Source organism: Hermetia illucens, chromosome 5 (assembly GCF_905115235.1).
Source record: "Hermetia illucens chromosome 5, iHerIll2.2.curated.20191125, whole genome shotgun sequence".
Taxonomy (NCBI): Eukaryota; Metazoa; Arthropoda; class Insecta; order Diptera; family Stratiomyidae; genus Hermetia; species Hermetia illucens.
In genome coordinates this window covers 49,857,380-49,879,863 of record NC_051853.1, presented here as the reverse complement: position 1 = coordinate 49,879,863, position 22,484 = coordinate 49,857,380, and the positions used below count along the sequence as shown (strand labels likewise).

The 22,484-nt window shown below is 40.1% G+C and overlaps 2 protein-coding genes across 2 annotated transcripts; both read left to right on the top strand.

The window, feature by feature from the left end:
- The first annotated feature begins 275 nt into the window (after positions 1-275).
- LOC119657148 (alanine aminotransferase 2-like) lies at positions 276-8,578 on the top strand. Its single transcript, XM_038063925.1, has 6 exons — positions 276-630; positions 6,963-7,052; positions 7,106-7,365; positions 7,426-7,990; positions 8,042-8,300; positions 8,362-8,578. The coding sequence occupies exons 1-6, from the start codon at positions 490-492 to the stop codon at positions 8,508-8,510; spliced, it is 1,464 nt and encodes a 487-aa protein (XP_037919853.1). The 5' UTR covers positions 276-489; the 3' UTR covers positions 8,511-8,578.
- Positions 8,579-12,548: 3,970 nt separating this feature from the next.
- LOC119656720 (alanine aminotransferase 2-like) lies at positions 12,549-20,108 on the top strand. The gene is made up of 5 exons (XM_038063247.1): positions 12,549-12,813; positions 18,558-18,647; positions 18,704-19,588; positions 19,640-19,898; positions 19,960-20,108. Exons 1-5 carry the CDS (start codon positions 12,688-12,690, stop codon positions 20,106-20,108), a joined length of 1,509 nt encoding a protein of 502 aa, XP_037919175.1. The 5' UTR covers positions 12,549-12,687.
- The last annotated feature ends 2,376 nt before the right edge of the window (positions 20,109-22,484 follow it).

Sequence of the window (22,484 nt, the reverse complement as noted above, 5' to 3'; positions counted from 1 at the left end):
TTATTAACAAAGTTTTAATAGGTCAAATTTGTCGCTTCTTTGCAAATTAAGGACTTTGAAAGTCAGTATCACGCGAAAGTGGATATTTTTATAATAGAAATACACAAAACATATCATACTTGAAGCGTCCAGTTTCCGGTTTCCCGACTTGTTCCGCCCGGTTTATATTGTTAAGAAAGCTCCTCATGATCATTGTGGCTTGTTTTTGTTTTCATGTTTGTATTTATATCACATAATACTCGTAAATTGGAGAAAAACTATTAATAAATATATTTTGATTCACTCACCATATGTACGAGAATGTTGCCAAAATATGTATCTACAGCAAAACAGATACATGTTATCATTCTCTGCCATCAAACACTGCAAGACTTTCAGTTGGAACATATCGATCGTCAAGAGCCGTTCGATTTGAAAAAACGCAGCACGCTCGCGAGCTGGTCAAACCGAACACGTATTAAAACTTTAAAAGAGTGAAGTGCATTTCTAATGAAAATAGAAACTATGCCGGAACCTTATCCCTCTGCCATCTGTATCAACACGATCAACCCTAATGTGAAGTTGATGGAATATGCAGTGCGTGGACCATTAGTGATTCGTGCTGCAGAAATCGAGGAGGAACTCAAACGCGTGAGTTATTTTCTCTGTTTACCAGGAAATGTAAATTTCATCTCAACAGAACTTTTGGCCTTTACATTGAAATTATAAAATTGGAAAAATGCCAAATGTTTATGTTGGGGTGTCAATAATACTAATCGAGAGCAAATAACAGCGTGCCTACTTTTTATTATAAACATACATCACATGTTCAGTTATTACAAAAATTTGAACGGTTTTCTTAATAAAATTATCCAAATCATTTGTGAGTCGAAATACATAATTTTCTGCTTGTAATTTTCCATCTACATATTTTCCAACATTTTTCTTAGGTACAATGGCCCCAATATTTATTTATTTATAATTCTTTGATATTTTTGCCACACACTTGATTCATTTTGGCACAATTGGATCTCAACTCGCCGAAAGCGAAAAAATCATCGAGAAATTAGTATCATCTTAACAAAGATAGATGCTGCAGCAACATATGTCTATGCGGGGGAGAAAGCAATCAGATTATCAAAGGGTGTTTAGTTAAGATTAATTAATCTTTGCCCAGTCTTTAGTTCAAACTTATTCTTGTTGCAAACTATATGTTACGCTATAAAGAAACTAGCATAGTGCATATTGTAGGAATGGTGCGCCAGGATCAGTATAAGGACATTTTAGAACAATGCATGAATACACAGGCAGATGAATGGTTTCCAGATGGGAATTAAATATTCATGAATGACTCCGCTCCTTGCCACAAAGTCAAACCAATGACAAAATTTTTTGAAAACAATAACATTAAAGTTCCGCACTAACCTTAGAATTACCTAGGCTTAGGTCTACTGAAAATGTGTAAGAAGTCCTAAAATATTAAATTTCAAAAAAATTAATTGTAACCAATAAACAAATCAGGAAACAAGAAGCTGGACGCTTCAAGTATGAAAGATTTTGTCTATTTCCTTTATAAAAACATTTGAGTGGACATTTGTTCCTTTAGTATATAGCCAGTAATGTATATGCATATGTAATGTCGGAATATCCACTTTCGCGTGCTACTGACATTTAACGTCTAAGAATTTGCACTGAAGCGACAAGGTTGACCTACTAAAACTTTGCTAGTAATAGTGCGATTTCCACCAAACTTGGTAGGATCATGTTCTACATCATAGCCTATATGATTCCAGGATGAATTTAAGGGGTCAGTTACTAAAAAAAATTACTAAAGTGGCAGCTTCCTATTTTTTTTTTTATTTTTAGGCTAGGTAGGTTGTCAGAATGTGCTCGTGAAAGAAATGGCCAATTTTCAGCCCCTGCCCTCCTCCTTGTAAATTAAATGTCAAAACTATCAAAACCAGTTTTGAAATGGACTAATCGAGACCTTTCATTTAATGCCCCTTTGCTATATTTGGCGAAAAAAATTGCACCACCCTGTCACATGTATGGGGCCCTCTCCCTCCTTAAATTCCACGTAGAACAATGTATTTCATAATATGCGTGAACGTTCACTGTTCCCACCTTCAGATCAAGTTTATATAGGTATAACAAGAAAAATGTGTGTGACAGACAGATAAACAGAGAGTAAACCGATTTTAATAAAGTTTTGTTTTACACAAAACCTTAAAAAGAACTAATTACTAATATCTACCAAATATGGAATAACAAGCCAAAATTGCAAGAAGTAGCTAAAAAGTACGTTGAAAGTATGCCACGTTGCATCACTTATATTCAACTATCAGCCGGTTCGCTGTTGTTGTACAGGGTGCGGCAGCATAACTTCCTTTTTTAAAATACGCGCCACTCAGTTAGTTGATGTCATAGCGGAGTGCTAATGGTCTCGTTCAAGAGGGGATACTGTAAAGTTTTGTCCCGACACGGTTCAGTCGCCATCATGCGTTGGAATAGTGAGGAGCGTGCTTTTGCCGTTGAGGTTTACTTTTCAAGCGGATGTTCGGTTATTGCAATACAGCGTGCATTTCGGAATCGCTTTAATTTAGCCCCGTTGGCTCCCGTCCCAGACCGCAAATCAATTGTTACATGGGTCACTACATTCAGACAAACTGCAAGTGCGACAAAAGGAAGAACTGGAGTCCCTCGGCCCGTTAGATCACCTGAGAACATTGAAGCAGTGAGAGCGTCAATGTTGCGATCGCCACGGCGTTCTGCGCGCAAACACGCATCTGCCCTTGGACTATCCGATCGTTATGTGAGAAGAATTCTTCGTGATGATCTTCATTTTCATCCCTATAAGATAGCGATAGTGCAGGAACTTTCAGAACGTGACGTCAATTCTCGGATGAACGCGTGTGAGTTTCTCCTTAATATCGTTCCCGAGGGTGCTATTGTTTTTTTAGCGATGAAGCCCATTTTCATTTGTGTGGGTCGGTTAACAAACAAAACATGCGCTACTGGGCTGACAACAACCCTCGAGAATTGCATCAAAAGCCTTTGCATTCACCCAAAGTCACAGTGTGGTGTGCAATTTCCTCAGCTGGAATTATTGGTCCCTGGTTTTTTGAGCAAAATGAGGTTACAGTGACAGTGAATTATTGGTCCCTGGTTTTTTGAGGAAAATGAGGTTACAGTGACAGTGAATTCGGACCGGTATGTAAGCATGCTACAGAATTTTTTTTTCCCACGGCTAGAAAATTTGGATTTGGGGGACACTTGGTTCCAACAAGACGGTGCAACAGCACACACTTCAAGAGCATCGATGGCTGTTTTGAGGGAACACTTTCCAGAGCGCCTTATCTCAATTAGAGGCGATTTGGAATGGCGGTTTTTTGAAATCCCGTATTTATGTGAACCGTCCAAGAAGCCTACAAGATTTGAAGACCAACATCCAAGAAGAAATTGCCAACATAACACCTGCTATGCTAACAAGAGTCATGACAAACGCCAGAAATCGGTTTACGCAATGTATGGAGAATGGGGGACGTCACCTAACAGATTTGATTTTCAAAACAATGTAAATAAAAACTTTAGACATGTACCTACATTTTAAAAAATAAATAAATATTTTCCGATGCATACAATAGTTTTTATTGAGTTTTGAAAAAAGGAAGTTATGCTGCCGCACCCTGTATATAACAATAATTTTAGTTTACACGATAGTCGCTGCCTTACTAAATAGACCTCATTTTGCATTTTGCATGTCAGGCCTTTTCTCGCTTCAGGTTCATTGTCACCGCTTACTTTACTTTTTGTGGATGGCAATGAGAATGCCGCCATTTTGTAAAAAATAATAATAATAATCTTATATATAAAAATCAATTGCTGTTCATTGTCTCGCTAAAACTCGAGAACGGCTGAACGAATTTATCTTATCTTGGTTTTGAAATGTCCGTGGAGGTCTAGGGAAGGTTTAAAAGGTGAATAATTGCCGGTAAAACCCTAAAAACAGCACTTTTAAATAAAATTTAGAGTCAATTTGAACTTTATTGATATTCAATAAAGTTCAATCACTCACTATGTTCATCGGACCTCATATTACAACCAAGTGGCAATCTTTTATTTCTAAAAAGACAAAAGACATCAAATGTTTCACAGCTCAGAACATGCTGTATTGGAAAATAGAATTTCTGTTTTCAGTATCTTTGTTTCTCACCGTTTAAACCTTCTCTGAATTTCCATAAATATTTCAAGACCAAACTAGACTACCTAGACCTAGACTAGATATTAAGTTTCGTTACAAATTAAATTTCTGAATGCAACGATAATATTTGACATTAGATTTGACAACCAACTAATATGTCAATCCATCCTCTCGCACTTTAGAACACGGAAAGAAGTATTACGATATTGTGTTACGATATCTATGAGTGCGCGAGAACTTTCTTTACTTTGGCGATCCTTTGTGATAGTGACATTCCAGTAAATGTGCTCTTTTTTTTGATATTTTGCGATTGTGACACTTTACTGCTAAGTGAGCGAAAAATTTTCTCACTTTGATTATCCACAATTCACGATGCCGAGGAGAAGACGACCTGACTTAGGTCGTCGCAGTCAATCAAATGTGCGAAGAGCTACGAGTACCTCACGTGCTAACCGCACTGATGACCAGAGAGAGACAGATCAAGAAAATAGTCGTATTGCTATGTCATAATTGCGTTATTTAGTGAGTGATAATGAAGTAGATAGGCTTAGAATGCAACGAGTTCGTGCACATCAAACACAACAACAGCAATCACGACATAATGAAATTGATCGAATCCGCAGACAGAATGCTCCTGTGATTCTTGAACGAGTTGCATTGCACTATGATCCGGCAATTGATTATAGTGCTGACAAATCGGTAACAATTGGGGAAAATAATTTGTAAATATTGTAAGGCGTTAAAATACACTCATGAATCTACTGGATTATGTTGTGCTGGAGGCAAAGTAAAATTGCCACAATTGTTCCCACCACCAGATCCTTTACGATCTTTAGTTTCTGGGATTGGAAATGATTCTAAGCACTTCTTGGCCAACATTCAGGAATATAACAGCTGTTTCCAGATGATATCATTTGGCACTATACATATTATACAGGACAATTTCATGCCCACTTTCAAGGTTCTGGTATATAATATTTTTTTATAATATTCAATATGTACTAAAATGTATGTATCGGAAATAATTAATCGACAAATTTTTAAAAATTGCATATACAAGGACAAATTTATCATTTATTGGGGACACTGTTACCAGTACCTCATGCAGATTATCAATTTTTACAAATTTATTTTATGGGCAATTCAGATGCGGAAGTTGATAATCGTTGTGCTCACAATCCAACAGTGAAGAGAACCATTGTCCATGAATTACAAATGTTTCTGCATCAGAATAACAATTTAGTAAGCATTGGATCGGATGCCATCTGATAGCCATAATATTATCGTTCGAGCTGACAAATCGATTGAGGCAGTTCGAAGTCTGCCGGGTCAGCTAGTAAGCCAATAAAAGAATCCGTACAAACATCCCTCACATCCTCTATCAGATCGTCGGCATGATGGCACTCGATAAAACTTCCGTGACACAAGGGATGAAAATGAATAACACTCACAAGGATTCATATCTCCTACCCCGATCAATCTCATTACAAACTGAAATCTGCAACTGACTTTCGACAAACGGCAAGAGCAAACTGATTTCTGTCCACAGTGACACATATTTTCATACTTCGAAACGTGCCCTCAGAATCCATGAACTTAGTTCTACCATTTAAGGAAGCAGCATCCTTTGATGAAAGTCTACACTACTTTGAATTTGCCCAAGTTGAGTTTATATCTTTCGAAATAGACGCTCCAGATTCTTGCTTTCTCTTCGACCGTGGGACGTGTTTTTTCTATTAAAAAGCTCTTCCTTACCCAGATATTCTGGGTGAAGCTGATACCGGAAAATTATTAGGAGGACATCACAAGGAGGACATCGTTGAAGAATTGCGGCGGTCACCCATCCCCTTAAAAGGTTATGGCCCCTCAAAATCAGGCTAGTGTGATGTCAAAACAACAAGGTTTAATTTTGAACTCCAACCGCCTCCTCCGAGAGAGAAGGAAGGGTATAGATAAAGAAGCAGAGATCCTTCTTGTTAAACTCTGTATAAAACCCGCGCTGGCTCTCCACTTAAAAATGATGACGCCGCAAAGGTGGATTTGAATATCATCATGGTAAGTTGTGATTCGCCAATATTTCCCGCTGCAACGGGTAGGGAAGAAGAATGTTCCCCCTCTTTAGCTCCACTGAAAATTGGTGATGCTCAGCCCTGTTTAAAAAGCCACGGCACCCCAGGAAATACACAAAACCTTTCATACCTGAAGCGTCCAGCTTTCGGTTTCTCGACTTGTTTCCTGAGCAGACGGTCACAAAATGTGATAAACTTTATGTAGTATAACAGATGTTGCATCCACTGTAGAGGATGAGACCAAGTTACTGTATTACTGCGGCACAGAAGCAGCGGCAATTGTAGACCACCAGTAGCCAGTAGCAGAAATAAATTTACGAAAAAGGAATAAAAGTGCACTAGAATTAGAGCGGTCCACCAGAAAGTCGCAATCCATCAAAAGTCCGTCGTTCAAAAATCACTCCATCATCATCCTTCGCGGCCACGTTCTCGATCTCAAACCAAGCACACTCGCCTCTTGTCAAAACTTTCCACCATCTCTCCGTTCTTTTCCCTTTCCTCCCTCCCAATAACAAAATTCCCCAGCCAAGCAGAGCAGGGCAGCCGTGGCCGAAACTTAACAACTCAAATTATTCCACAATGAAGTAAGTATTCCAATGGTGGATTGGTTGGTATATGTACTCCTGAGTTCCGTCCACTAGTCCTACGTACCGTAGTCGTTTAGTTTTAAGCTTCCCAGAGCAACTGTATGCTTATATTATCTTCAATTTTAGGGTGTCAAAAAACCATTTGATGAGGTCATCCGAGCAAACACAGGAGATTGCCAAGCAATGGGACAAGCTCCAATCACTTATATCAGACAAGTACAGGAAATACATTACACTTCAACACCAAAACAAACAATTATTTTTTTAAGGTTTTATCATTAGCTCTCCAACCAGAACTCTTGGACATTGTAGACTATCCCGCAGACGTAAAAGAACGAGTCCTCACGCTACTGAAAGGTTGCAATGGAGGTTCATTAGGATCCTATACTGAGTCGCTTGGAATAGAAGTTATCCGTCGCTATGTTCAGCAGTTCATCGAAGAGCGTGATGGTGTTCCCTCTGATTACCGTGATATTATTTTAACAACAGGCGCCACACAAGGGATTAAATCAATTCTTCAACTTCTTAAGTATAAAAATTGCAATATTTAATTTCTTTAAAAATAAAGCTTTACTTGCTGAAATAATAGCTGTCCCGTTGACAATAAAAAAACTGGAATAATGGTCCCGATTCCGCAGTATCCGCTGTATTCTGCAACAGCCGTTGAACAGGGCATGCAGCTTATATCGTATTTCTTAGAAGAAGAGACAAATTGGGGACTTAACATCAACGAACTCAAACGAGCTATTGATGAAGCTAAAGAAATTTGCATACCCCGAGCTATCGTTATTATAAATCCGGGAAACCCTACTGGTCAAGTACTAACCCGAGCAAACATGGAGGAGATCATAAAATTCGCATATGAAGAAAATCTCCTTATTTTGGCCGATGAAGTTTACCAAAGCAATGTGTATGAAGACGGAATAGAGTTCAACTCTTTCAAAAAAGTTCTTGTAGAAATGGGTGAACCTTACAAAAATATGGCCTTAGCTAGCTTTATGTCTTGTTCAAAAGGGTACACCGGTGAATGTGGTTTGCGAGGTGGTTTGGTGGAGATATTCAACTTCCCCGCAGACGTTAAAGCCATGTTTTACAAAAATTTGTCAGCCCAGCTATGTCCAAATACAGTGGGTCAAGCAGCGATATTCTGTCTGGTAAGTGGAACAATTCGTTCTTTGGAAATGTATGGAAAATTTTTCTTGCAGGTTAACCCTCCGAGAGAAGGCGAACCATCCTATGAGCTGTTTATGGAGGAAAAGGCTAAGGTTTTGAAATCATTGAAAGAAAGAGCACAACTGGTTCATGAGGTGTTAAACTCTTTCGAAGGATTTTCTTGCACCATCATACAGGGTTCAATGTATGCATTCCCACAGTTTAAGTTACCTCCCAAAGTCATTGACCTTGCTAATGAGTGTGGAATGTCCCCTGATCAATTTTATGCATTTGAACTATTAGAAAATACAGGTAAGCATATATACTTTATCGGTCAAAATTTAGATTAAAATTCCGGTTTTCATCCCCTCAGGTGTTTGCATAGTACCTGGTTCCGGATTTGGCCAAAAGCCTGGCACATATCATTTCCGAACAACGATTCTTCCGAAAATAGATAAACTAAAAATTATGCTGGAGAAAATTACAAGTTTCCATATAGACTTCATTGCAAAATACAGTTGAGGAGGACATGTGAGAATGGAAACTTAGTTACATGTGATAATAATTTAGAATAAATGAGCAAAAACGGAGAAGTTTTTTTATAATTTTTTTTCATCCTTAGTTTTTAAAGTTTTAAGTGAAACAAAACCTAAAAACCTGTCTAAAGGAATATGCAAGATAGAAGCCTGCCGAGAAATGATCAGGGATTCTTGGCGCTTGGTTAGCGTCCGAACTTAAGTGAATTTGTTCGAACCACACAATTCAGTGTTTGCAATTGGTATCCTCTTTGATGTATGGTTTGTAGCGTTGAACTCTTTGATTGCTCTGTGTTTCAATGAAACGAAAACGTTGTTTTTTGATTAGGGACAACCCTATTGTTTTTATTTATAGATGTTGATATTTCGGGAGCCAATTGCTCCTTTCCTCAGTACTTACAATCTGAGAGATTGTAAATGCATACAATCTGAGAATCTCTCTTCGATATCTGAGATCTGCAAGAAACTCTATATCTCTTATTATATCAGCTGACCGCATAATTCATTTCTTCGCCGCATACGCCCCACAGACAGAGCGATGCCTTCTGGCAGCTAATCGATACAAACACCTGTAACGTGCCATTGATCTTAACGGTCATGTCAGTGGAGAGGCAGGCAATGAGGGTGGCGATTTACCTGAGCGCATTTTGTTTATCATCATATTTTTGAGAAGTTCAAAAACGAATGGCCCGTGCACTAACTCAAGACTACTCTATCCCCAAATCAAAAAAGTTGTCGTCTAGGCTCAGACCAGTCAACGAGCAAGGTTCATATCCATGTCAAGTTTTTGAATATTCGAAGCCAACAACTTCTGTAACCACTTTTGGTCACGGTACAGACAGCGTCTGAACGCAATGAGGGTGGAATTGCTTTTGTAATGGCAAACACTACTCTACATTTCTCGTACTTTTTCACAGAAGCGGAGCTCGGACAGAGCGAAAATACAGGAAATAGAGTTATCAAATGCTTGCTATGCAAGGAGAAAGTAAATGTGGACGACAGGCATGTTGTAGGTGGACGCACGTTTCCGACATTCAAGAGAGACCTGAATGCCACCGGTAAATTGGTTGACCGCATGGCAACTCAGGACCTGTCTACACAAACCATTCAAAATTGTTGGGAACCATATCGAAATTACGGCAACTCAGTTGGGGTGGGTGATGCGTCTGATAACCAGCATGCCACTGTATGGAAATGCGGAAGACAAACCGAGAACCGATTTTGTTAGGGCAAAAACCACCTCCTAAAGCTATATGCGGCTGATACACTCCTAGTGGTTCCACATTAGGGCAACGTGAAGGGATGTTAGACAATTTGATGTTGACCACTTGAGATCACAGCTCTAAATTAATTGCCAGCGATTTCAACATATGGACCTTAGGGTGGAGAAGCCCAGTGATGAATACCAGCCAAATCTTCATCGAAAATCTAGCGGAGCTTGACATCTTACTAGTAAACGTTGAATGTGCGAAGGTTAGACTCGATTGTTTATCTGACATACCTCAACACCTAATTGGTGAAAGGAATGGTCTCACGGGTACCTGGCCACTATAACCATAGCGACCCAGAAAGATAGCCTTTCTCAACAATGAGAATCTAGAAAGCGACAACTGAAAGCTTGCTGGTAGTAAAAAAGCCAGGTTTTTTTACTGTTCTACCGAGACGTTAATTTCACCTTAACAAAAAACCGAATTACTAATGGAACCACGAAATCTCGATATAGAGATTATCATGTCAAGCAAGCAAGAAGAGTTTGCCAAAGGGCAAGAGAGAAGCCAGAAAATCTAAAGCTGGAAGAGGAATGACGGAATCTCCAAAGTAATATTAAGAAAGCTATACGGAAAAATTAATAGGATTCGTACAGGCAGTTCTGCCTAGATGCCAATACAAACAAGTGAGGCACTGACTATAAAATAGTAACTGTAGATACGTAGATGAAAATCACAAAACAAAATAATTACAACTCTTTCTCCGCAAGAGAAGACTACTCCTGAGGATACTGTGGGAGACCTGCCGACGCATTGGTGACAAAAATGCTCCAGGATTGTACGACATATCGAGCAGGACTCTCAAGTTAACTGCTACGGGGAGAAACAAGTCGCTCACGAGCATATTTGAATATTGCATGTTAGAAAGAGGGGGTTCCCGCCCAGGAGACGAGGCAGAAGTTAGTTCTGCTACAGAAACCCCAAAGACCATCTGGCGTGCCTTCTTTATATCGCCCTATTTATCTTACAGAGGCTATGGGGCAGACGTTCGAGTAGGTAATATATAACAAGCTGTTTGAAATAATTAAAACTTGCCCTTCCTCTGCGGTAGCAATATTTATTAACCCTGCAAATAGCGATATTTCGGTAACCACTTGTTCCCTCCATCAGTGCTAGTCTTGGACTGGTTAATAAATATTACTAGCGAAAAGAAAAGGCTAGAAATCCCGCGAGATTACAATTAGCTACAACAAGCTGCTCTCGTTCATCAAATTTGCGGGTGAGCTGTCAAAGCGACACTATGGATTTCGATCTGTTCTAAAGTTGATGAGGCAGCAATATCTCTGATGGCTCTGCTGGCGATATCCTATATTCACTTTGACTAAACTGGGCGTCTTTGGCTACTTGGCTCGGTTGATCTAGCATTACCTCTCAGAGAGGCTTCACTTGTGCGAGACGGACGACGAGCCGGAAGAGTACATTGTGACAACACATGTTCCGTATTGAGATCCCTGTACAATGAGGTACTTGTCTTTGCTTACCAGAGGAAGCAATTTTGTATGGTTTTGGTCTCAAGGGTTCATCTCGAGGGATAATGCCTAATATCGGATGCCCAAAAATAGTTCCTGGCTTCTTTATCGCAGAGGCGGTGAAATCGATTCTACTACTCGCGGTGGCTGCTTGTTGGGCGAGAGAATTGGGCAATATTATGCACTGATGAAGGGTGAGTTCGGCATATCAGCCAATCGATGTATAGTACGTTTAGTAGAGCATCAGATGAGATACTGTGTGTTATCGCAAGAATGGTCCTCTTGGATTTTCTACCCAAGGAGACGCACTATCTCTATGAAAAAAAGGGGCGGGAGAAACAGAATCCTTTTGAGGTGACTGCAGACTTCCTAGGAAGGAACTTTGTAGCTGATGGCAACAACAGTGGCATGATTCTGCAAGAGGTCGCTGGACCTACATAAAAATAGATCGAACGAAATCACGGAAAAATGAATTACCACCTGACACAGTTCTTTGCGAGACACGGTGGTTTTAGGAAGTATTTGTATTGCTTCGGGTTGGACGAGTCCCCCTACTGTCCCGAATGCGTCAACCGGGGACCGGAACACATTACGATATATTGTCGACTATCTCTCAACGCAGACATAAGATCTTGTAAAGAAGATGCTGAAGTGAGAGGCTAATTAGATTGCATTAAACGCTGCATTAGCCACGACACACAAGAAACTCCAAGAAGTGGAATGAATCCGGGAAGCGCGTCGGACGCGTGGCCTAAATATGTATGCTGGTGTAGATCAGAATCCTCACTGCGAAATAATTCTTTACGGTATCCCACGGGGAAGTGGGCGGAAGAGTGGGAACGTTTTAGTGAATGCAAATACCACGAACTGCTTAATTTAGGCTCAACAGCGTCTTTCCAATTCCATCCATTAAAAAAAAACGTTAAACTGAAAACATTTGGCCGTTTAAAAGCGCTTCTGAATAGCTTTTTCACATTGAGCGTTTGAATTTTTGACTTCACACTTCCAATTTGCCAGATTTATCGCTCGTTTGTAGTGAAGTCATCACTCAAAAGTAGCCACCATTATCCCATCTATCATCAGAATATTTCAACCCGGAAGAGGCACATTTATATTGTTAAGAGAGTCATCATTGGCACTTCTTTTTGTGTTCATGCTAATATTTCCATAGCATAATACTCATAAATTGGAGAAGTTAATTCGCTCACCATGTGTACGTTGCCAAAATATGCTTTTACAGCCAAATATGTAGATACATACAAGTGATCATTCTCAGCCCAGATAACTTAAGACTTTCAGTTGGAATATCTCGATCGTTAAGAGTCATTCGATTTGAAAACACATAGTACAAATACGAGTCGGTCTAATGGAAATGATATAAATACTTTAACAGAGAGAAGTGCATTTTTTAATTAAAATCGAAGCTATGTCAGAACTGCATCCTTCTGCCATCAGTATCAACACGATCAACCCTAATGTGAAGTTGATGGAATATGCAGTGCGTGGTCCCTTAGTGATTCGTGCTGCAGAAATAGAGGAGGAGCTCAAACACGTAAGTAAATTTTCCTGTTTGTAAATTGGAAATGTGTTAGCTTAAAAACATGCAGGATTTAGTCAATTATTTATTACAAAATTCCAAACGATGTTTTCAACAAAAGTATCTAAATATTTGTCATGCTATAGGTCCATCTTAAATGATGACTCTTAGCTTGCAGCGGCGATTCATAGTTGTCCGTATTTTTTTTCTATTTAGCCCTTTAGGGTCGTTCCTGATACTGTTTGGAAGCAGCAATTTTCCCTTTCAATGCTTGTTAACGCCAGCCATCAAATGCCAATAATTTCCTTTCATCTCATTCTGCTTAGGGAGCAATAAAAATTGACGTTCTAGAGAATCCCTAGTTCTTTCACAAGAAGTTTTGCCTGCTCGCAAATTATAGTCGGCATCGGTGCTCGACAACCGCGACTTTTACTACGAGGAACGGTGGGATCTATCAAGTGGTTCATTACTGTGTTCTTCAGTGATGTTTAGTGATATCTTGTTATGTGAAATCACATCAGCAGGTCCATTACAAAACATTACTTATCATAAGAATAATATCAGTATTAGTTGTTTACTATATGATGGTAGAATGATGTTGTGATGTTAAGTGGTATTAAATGTGTGATATTGGATGATGTTTCAACGGCAGTCGGTGATGATCATGTGATATTACACTTTAAGGTGATATCACTTTTATGAGATTAAATAGTTCACTTAACTCTAACTTTTTCCACAATGCGCTTAGAGATACCAAAGTTTTGGTCCATCGAGTTTTGCAAAAACATAACTAAACATTCTTGCAACATGTAATTGTATCAAATATTAAGTTAATAATTTATCACGCATGTTAGCCATGCTGTCATAAAAATTCTACTTCAGTTAATTTCAAAGACCGACTTTATAAGGATCGTATCGGATTTTAACTATTATAAAATGAACTTATTGAAATTACATCGGAAAGTTTATGTTTTTATTATTTATTTACGAAACTAGGGCGGTAATTTGACTTCTATGCGAATCTTTATACAAATATGGAGAATGTTGAGAGAGTTGCAATTGCTTTGAAAATGAATCAATGCCGGAATTAACAAATAAATCTGCAGACGAAAGGTTTCCTCTCGGCTGCAAAGTAACCAAAGAACGGACTACTAGCTAAATAGCAGCCAATGACGCAGTATGTTGACAGCATTGCATCAGTAATTGTGACGCCTCCGAAGAATTGCGATGTTATGTGGGTAGTATAGGTCCCAAAGCAAAAACGTAGATGGTGCCCATGGTGGAGCAACCTGGAAAACTACAGCCCCCTTACTTCTCCAGGTGGGGTTTGGGTAGGACTGACAACCCTTTATGGAAAATAATTGTTACGAAATTAAATAGGCGGCCTCGGATTGAATGAATTTTAAAACAACTGAACCGGATCCTCCCCCCCTCTCTCCTCCAACGAAAATAGACAAACCATTTGTGCATTTTCTCATTGAAGAAGAACAGGAGCTGCGAAGTAGCTAGCCAAAACCTTGTCCCAATATAAGACTGGTGTTACAGCGTTACAAAAGATGAACGATTCCTTGGAAAAGAGCCACTACACAATATATAATAGCATCCAGCAAACCATCCCCTTCAGTCCCTATATATTCTTGTGATTCCCGGCGATTTAGGTTCTTAGCAAGAAAAATAGCGGACTCGTAAGCCCGTCGGAGATAAGATTCTTTCAAAACTTTTGCTTGCCAACGAAACATTTTATCACGTGCTACCAAATTTGAAAAATAAAAATCTATACAGGAAAACTTAGTTAAAAATAGATAAAACTGATTAGATCTGTCTTGTGTTACGCAGCAAAACATGAACGATCAACCAGGCCGAAGAGCAAAACATCTATGCTTCCGAATGTCGAGTTCTAAGGAGAATCTTAGGCCCGCTGAGAGTGAACGGTGAATGACAAATAACATATAAAAATTAGTTGTACCTACTATGCGAAGATTCGAAAGCTCCAGGTCATGCAAAACATATAGGCGAAAGAAGAATTGCCAGCTATCAACTCAAAGCCAAATTTGACAAATTTGAAGTGAAACCACCACCATGAGAACCCCCAAAACAAATGAGAGGACTCAGTGGACACCGCAAGTTACACGCCGTGCGGCTCTCCGAATTGGAGGACGCGGTCACTTAGAAAAGGTCGAAAATCATGGAAATAGAGGAAGTCCTGGAATACCAAACCTTAAAATTGGCGATCCATCTCATCACATTCGCCTGCATAATTTTCTACTATGAATAAGAACTGCTTCCCAAACACCCTCATCTGACTTCAATGTTACTTCATTCAAAGAGTTTTGAGCGAAACGAGTGGAAGTCTAACGGAGCAACGTCAGGCGAGTATGCTGGGTTTACCAGCCCATCCTAACCACACTCCAATAATTTTTGACAGATTACCACAGCTGTTTGTAGTCTCGCATTTTCGTAAAGGAACACAATTCCTTTACCGATTCACGAGCTACGGGCATTTCTAAATGGGAGAATCGTTTAAACTGTTTACTGTCATGAGGAATTCAAATAACGTTTTTGCTCGTATATCCAAGCTTCTTTTGGTACAAGGGAACACTTTTTCGACTAGCCTTTAATGTATATGTATATACTCGTATGTTTGCGACTTTGCGAAGTGGGTGATATTTCATCCGCCTTTTCCACAGTCAATCTGTCAAGAGAATGAATTCAATAATATCTATTTTTTGTCGCATTTTAAAACACCTTAGCTTTCCCGATTACCCTTCTCAATTTCATAATTCCCATCCAGACATTTATCCATATTCAGCATCTATCATTTAAAATAAGTAATTTTACTTATTTTCAAAAAGCCTAACAATTAGTCGCTTTCCCCTAAGCTCAAGGACCCAATTTCGTTTAAATAATTCTAAATTTGTTTTTTTAATAATTTTCGAATGGTGCAAGCGAAATTTGACCGAACAAATCGTTCATAATCCCTGATAGACTTGCCCATAATACCTATTATTAAAGGCAGGATGGATTGTCCTTTCCTTGCCGTATAATACAGTCCAATAGGCGGTAGTTGTTGTTTTTGCTGCGCCAACTTCGAATTTTCAAGTTCAAGGGCAGGGTCGGCGAGAGTAGAAACTTGCGGAGCCGAGACCAGCTGATTAGATAAGCAACTGATCAGCTGGGCACGGGGAGATTTTGAGTTTGGAAGAAAGAGGAATGCTGCGATCGTAACTGGATGAGAAGTTGACTTCCTAGATATTAACTGTTGGTTGTGGGTGGAGTGTCAAGTCTTTCAGTCAGAATTGTCATGATAATGAAAAATTTTAGTGATTCTAAAGTGAGATAAATCTTTACTTTCCTTTTACAATTTTTGCCCGATAAAAAATTTTGCGCGATAATTTTACATATTATGTCCGGACGGCGCAAGTGGTTAGAGCGCTGGGCTGTCGTAGCAGAAGGCGGCGGTTCAAATCTCACTGGTGGCAGGGAGATTTGTTATCGTGGCTGTATGTCGGTACCAGTCGACTCAGCTGTGAATGAGTACCTGAGTCAAATCAGGGTAATAATCTCGGGCGAGCGTAATGCTGACCACATTGCCTCCTACAGTGTTCTGTAGTGTACCGTAACGAATGAAGTGCTCTAACACATTTCAAGGCCCTGATCCAATATGGATTGTTGCGCCAACGGTTATTATTATTATTATAATTTTACATATTTAGTTAGTTTAGTTTACTGGGGAAGCCGTAGCTGAGGCCATTGTTAGGCCCATTGTACTATCCCCATAAATGGCTTCCCGCCTACGGTGTTCGCAAGCTTTAGCGAATCTAAGAACATTCTCCAGAGGCAGAGAGTGCTGCTTAAAAAGTGCAGGGCCGTCTCCTCCTCACATTAGCTGCACATAGCCGAAACCACCACCCCAATCTTTTCCATATGGTAGTTTAAGGAGCAGTGTCCCGTTAAAAGCCCTACTAGGGTTTTCACGTTCCACATCTTAAAGGACAACAAAAATGTAGGATAGCTTCAAGTGCCGCAGTCGGCATGATACTCATTGCTCCAGTAATACTTAGGCAACCAAGTCACTGAATCTGCGTTAGCAGCTTCTTGCTGTTAACAAAGTTCAATCTTGGCCACCAGACGATGCATGCACACATCAGAATGGGTTTTATTATGAATGTATACATCCAGTATATCCGTTTTGGTGAAAGTCCCCAGGTCTTACCTATCGCATTCCTACAGCACCAGAGCAATCTGCAGGATTTCTGATATTGCTCCTGGATATGGTATTCCTAAGTATTTGACTGTTTGTGCCAGCTTGATTTCCGCCCCTGCTAAAGTGGGTAACCTATAGTTGCCCCACCTGATGTTCCTAGTGAGTCCATTGCGGGGGCACCAACTGTGGATTTCATGCAGAGTTGCATACAACCGATCACATACTGTGACCGCAAACTTGCCGGTAATTATTACAGCTAAGTCGTCAGCAAAACCTTGCACGAAGACTTTTTTGTCCTCCAGGAGCCACAGCAGGGTATCCATTACCAAGAGCCATAACAATGGGGAGGGAAAGAGAGAACTCCTCCCTGTCGGCAGCCCCTAAGACATCCTGCTTCAATAGACTTCTGGCCGACCGATATGTGCATTTTTCTCCATTCTAGCATGTGAAAGATCCAACTGATTAGCAGCGGTTCGATTCCATGCTGTCTTGCCGCATCACAAATTGCCGCGAATGAGGCATAATTGAAGGCACCTTCGATATCCATGAAGGCGCCTAAGGCGTATTCTTTTCGAACATCGCCTTTTCAATTTTTGCCGTAAGTTCATGGAGTACTGTCTCTGTGGATTTGCCTTTCTGGTAGGCGTATTACCTATGGTGAAGTGGCCACTTAGGAATGTGTGTATCCCTTATAAACCGATATACTAGTCCTTCTAGTCCTTTTAGCAGAAAGGACGTTTGACTGATCGGTCGGAGCTTTTTGCGTCTGTGTAGTTGGGTTCCCTGGTTTGGGAATGAATAACACATTCACATCACGCCATTTAATTAAAATATAAGCGTGTGCTGGGCATGCGCGATATATATTCCGAATATGTAAACCCAGGGCATCCATTCCCTCTACGTGTGATCATTGAACTCATCCAGTGCTACCTGGATCCAGGTAGGTTTCCATCATGAAACAATTTTCTTTTGGAAAACCTTTTGTAAATGTATTATAGAGAAGTACTCCTAGATAGTGAACTAATGTGGGTTATTTGTTTATGATTTTGAATATATACTAAAATGAATTTCAGCTAATTTCTTTAATTTGAGGACTTCCTTCCTTCCCCGCAAAACTCTCTTTATAAAGGAACATTCTCCAAAAAAATGGCCTGAGGATTTCAAGGCAAGGTGGCGACCTCTAAGGCCGCTCCTCACCATACAACTGAGGCAGGAGGAACATTGCTCGAGGATGTGATCCGTCGTGGATTCCCCTTTCGGTCGGGTAGTTTTACGATTCCACGTGCGCAGTCCAGAAATTATTTTTTCTTCTCCAATTTAGCTCGAGTGATGTTATTTTGCTAGGGTGGCATGAATCCCCCTGTTTGTGGAATTTTCAGGATGCGGTATGGACCCACGCATCAGAAAGGATACGTGAATTTTTGTATAATGGTATGTAAGGGATTGAACTGTTAGTCCCGCGAAGCATAGTCGTTTAGTTTTCCAAGACCCACTGAGTGAAAGTACATTCACGTTCTCTGGACAATTTAACTAATATATTCACTTTCCATTTCAGGGTGTTAGGAAACCATTTGATGAGGTCATCCGCGCAAACACAGGAGATTGCCAAGCAATGGGGCAAGCACCAATCACTTATATCAGACAAGTACAGCAAATACAGTGCACTTCAATCCATTTAGGGAAAATTCACATTTTTTCAAGGTTTTATCATTAGCTCTCCGGCCAGAACTCTTGGAGGTGGTAAACTGTCCCTCAGACATAAAAGAACGAGTTCGCACACTCCTGAATGGTTGCAACGGTGGGTCATTAGGATCTTACACTGGGTCGCTTGGAATTGAATTTATTCGCCGCTATGTTCAGCAATTCCTTGGAGAGCGTGATGATGTTCCCTCTGATTACCGTGACATTATTTTAACCACTGGCGCCACACAAGGGATTAAATCAATTCTTCAACTTCTTAAGTATGAGCGCTGGAAGTCCAATTTGTTTCAAATCAAAATTTCAATTTTTAAAACAACAGCTGTCCCGTTGGTAATAAAAAAAACTGGAATAATGGTCTCCGTTCCGCAGTATCCAATGTATTCTGCAACAATTGTCGAGCAAGGCATGCATCTTGTATCATACTTCTTAGAAGAGGAGACGAATTGGGGACTTAACATCAACGAACTCAAACGAGCTATTGATGAAGCTAAAGAAGTTTGCATACCCCGAGCTATCGTTATTATAAATCCCGGAAACCCTACTGGTCAAATATTAACCCGAGCAAACATGGAGGAGATCATAAAATTCGCATATGAAGAGAATCTCGTAATTTTGGCCGATGAAGTTTACCAAAACAATGTCTATGAAGACCGAATAAAATTCAACTCTTTCAAAAAAGTTCTTGTAGAAATGGGAGAACCTTACAAAAATATGGCATTAGCCAGCTTCATGTCCTGTTCTAAAGGATATACGGGCGAATGTGGCCTGCGAGGTGGTTTAGTGGAGATATTCAACTTCCCCGCAGACGTCAAAACCATGTTTTATAAAAGTTTGTCAGCCCAGGTTTGTCCAAATACAGTGAGCCAAGCAGCGATATTTTGTCTGGTAAGTGGAACAATCCGTTCTTTGGAAATGTATGGAAAATTTTTGCTGCAGGTTAATCCTCCGAGAGAAGGTGAACCTTCCTATGAGCTGTTTATGGAGGAAAAGACTAAGGTTTTGAAATCACTAAAAGAGAGAGCACAACTGGTCCATGAGGTGTTTAACTCTTTTGAAGGATTTTCTTGCACCACCATACAGGGGGCAATGTATGCTTTTCCACAATTCAAGTTACCTCCCAAAGTTATTGAACTTGCTAATGAGCGTGGAATGCCTCCCGATCAATTTTATGCATTTGAGCTGTTAGAAAATACAGGTAAGCATATGAAGTTTATAGGTCCAAATTTAAATTACAATTCCGGTTTTCATCCCCCCAGGAGTTTGCATAGTACCTGGTTCCGGATTTGGCCAAAAGCCTGGCACATATCATTTCCGAACAACGATTCTTCCGAAAATAGATAAATTAAAAGTTATGCTGGAGAAAATTAAAAGCTTCCATACAGACTTTATAGCAAAATACCGTTGAGAAGAACATATGATATTGGGAGCTTAGGTGTGTGCGATATCATTAATAATTTAGAATAAATGAGAAAAAAAGCTAAAAAGATATTTCGTTTTTGGTTTTTCATCCCATATTTTAATGTTTTATGTGAAACAAAACCTTATTCATAAATTACAGAAAACGCATGTTTCAACTAGCAGCTACGCCAGAGAGGTCTCTACTCTGATAGCCTATAAATTCGAAAAAAAAACGCAATCAAATCGTTGTCCAAACTTCATGCAAAAACGGAATTTCGGGAATGGAAGCCTCAACTAACAAATTTTTAAGATTGTTCCTAAGTTACTGAGATTTTAGTGTAGATTTACACTGCCTCTTCTGTTATGCCTTCACTTTACCATCAGCGTCAAAAACAAGATCTCTTTGAAAATTACTAATCGAGACCTTCGATTTGATACCCCATTGGGCAAAATTAAGCAGAAAATGTACATCCACCTTTTACGTGGTTGACCCCTAAGCTGAGGTTTAAGAATATACGCAAAGCATTCCCTGCCTCACCTGCAACTAAAAGGAATAGAATATAGGTTAGCACCCTGGAAATTTCGAAACCACCTTGTTACCGAAACGTCAGAAGTGTTTTGAAGGGTTATGACCTTTGACTATCGAAAACGGTTTCTAATTGTTTGCCCAATTGTGTTGACGCCTCTCACAAGCAGTGTCGAGAGCCTGTATTTTCTGAGTCTATACAAAATTAGATAGTGGAACTTTAGATAGTACTACTCTCTCACTTCCAGGGTTTCCGTAATCCCATTAAACAAGTCGAACGGCTTGATGACCGGCTGATGAAGCTCATCATTATATCAGCCACTATTCGCACTATTCACTTCTTCACCACGTACGCACCACAGACTGGTTTATCGATGCAAAGACCTGCAACGTGCCTGCTGATGACTATATCATGATTGCCGGCGACTTTAATTGTCATGTGAGCGAAAAGTGTGGTGGTTTGGAACGCGCAATAAGGGTGGCGAGCATATAATCGATTTTGCGGATACCCAGGACCTTGTACTTATGAATACATGGTTCTTCAAACGGTTGTCTCATCTTTCTACATTTTATAATGGGAACAGTAAAACGCAAATCGGCTACATTCTCATAAGACGCCAACGTCACTGATTGCAAAGCTGTTCCTTATGAGACCATCGCACCTAAACATCGGCCAATAATTGCCGTCCTTCGAATTAAACCACTGATAAAATAGTGTGCCCGCCGCGCATTAAATGATAGCGATTTCGTGAGAAGAAAGAAGAAATGATCTCGCTTACGCGATTACAGCGAATGTGGAAGAATCGTAGAACCATATTAAAGACCTGATCCACAAAGCGACCGCTGCAACCCTCGGGGTCACCAAGCCAAGTAAACGGTACATCAACCGAGATGCTTGGCTTTGAAATGACGATATTAAAATGAATGTCCGTGAAAAGAACCGCCTCTGCCCCAAGTTTCTCGCTTGCCAATTGGCAAATTTATAAGAATGCCAACCAGGAAACAAAGAAAGCGATCGCTATTACCCGAGCGGTCCATTACAAAAGCATCAACAATATGTCACCTCCCTCTGCTCAAAGCTCCAGTCGAGTGGCTACCTCCCAGATCAGATTGGATTATCCTGGATGGTCCTTATCATGTATACTATCCAATGCGTAAGGCACCTCCCCAATTTTATTCTGGGTAGAACCTCCTTAATGGCTTTAGTGCTAATGTGATTCAATGCTCCCTCTATATCCAGGAGAGCAGCTGGCGCTGACACTTGAAGACACTCCATGATTATCCTTAAAGGATGCCTAGGGCGCGTTTCAGGGTCTTCAAAATAAAAAAATGAGGCTGATTAGCCAAAAGTCCTCCGCAGACTTTTGGTCGCGTCTGCCCGCCTTCTGCATGAAACCCATACGCGCGCGTCTCTACAACGCACGACACAACCCTTTCTTCCTGTCTCTGGATTGGCATTATGCCATCTAGAACCGGAGATTTATACGCGAATTAACGATTTAGACCAGCGGATTTTATCCCCGGTAATTTCCGATTTGATAATCCCTCACGGCTACATACCCTCCAAGCAAGGTTCTAACTTGCAGTCGAGGAGTCTTTCAACTTTTTAAGAAAGGGTTGGTTCCTATGATCCTTGTCCAGAACCTTACTGAGTGACGGAGAATCGCTGCTAGTTTCAATGTTCTAACAATAGTCTAGCCAGGGCAGTTTTCTGGCAGTCTTGATGGTCCCTTGTTCCTTTTCAGGCAGCCCATATGTTTGGCAGTATTTGTGCCTATAGAGGATGTTGAAAACCTCCCTGGTCAGCTTACTGGGGTTGGACAGATTTTCATTCCACCATAGTCGCAATATCTTTTT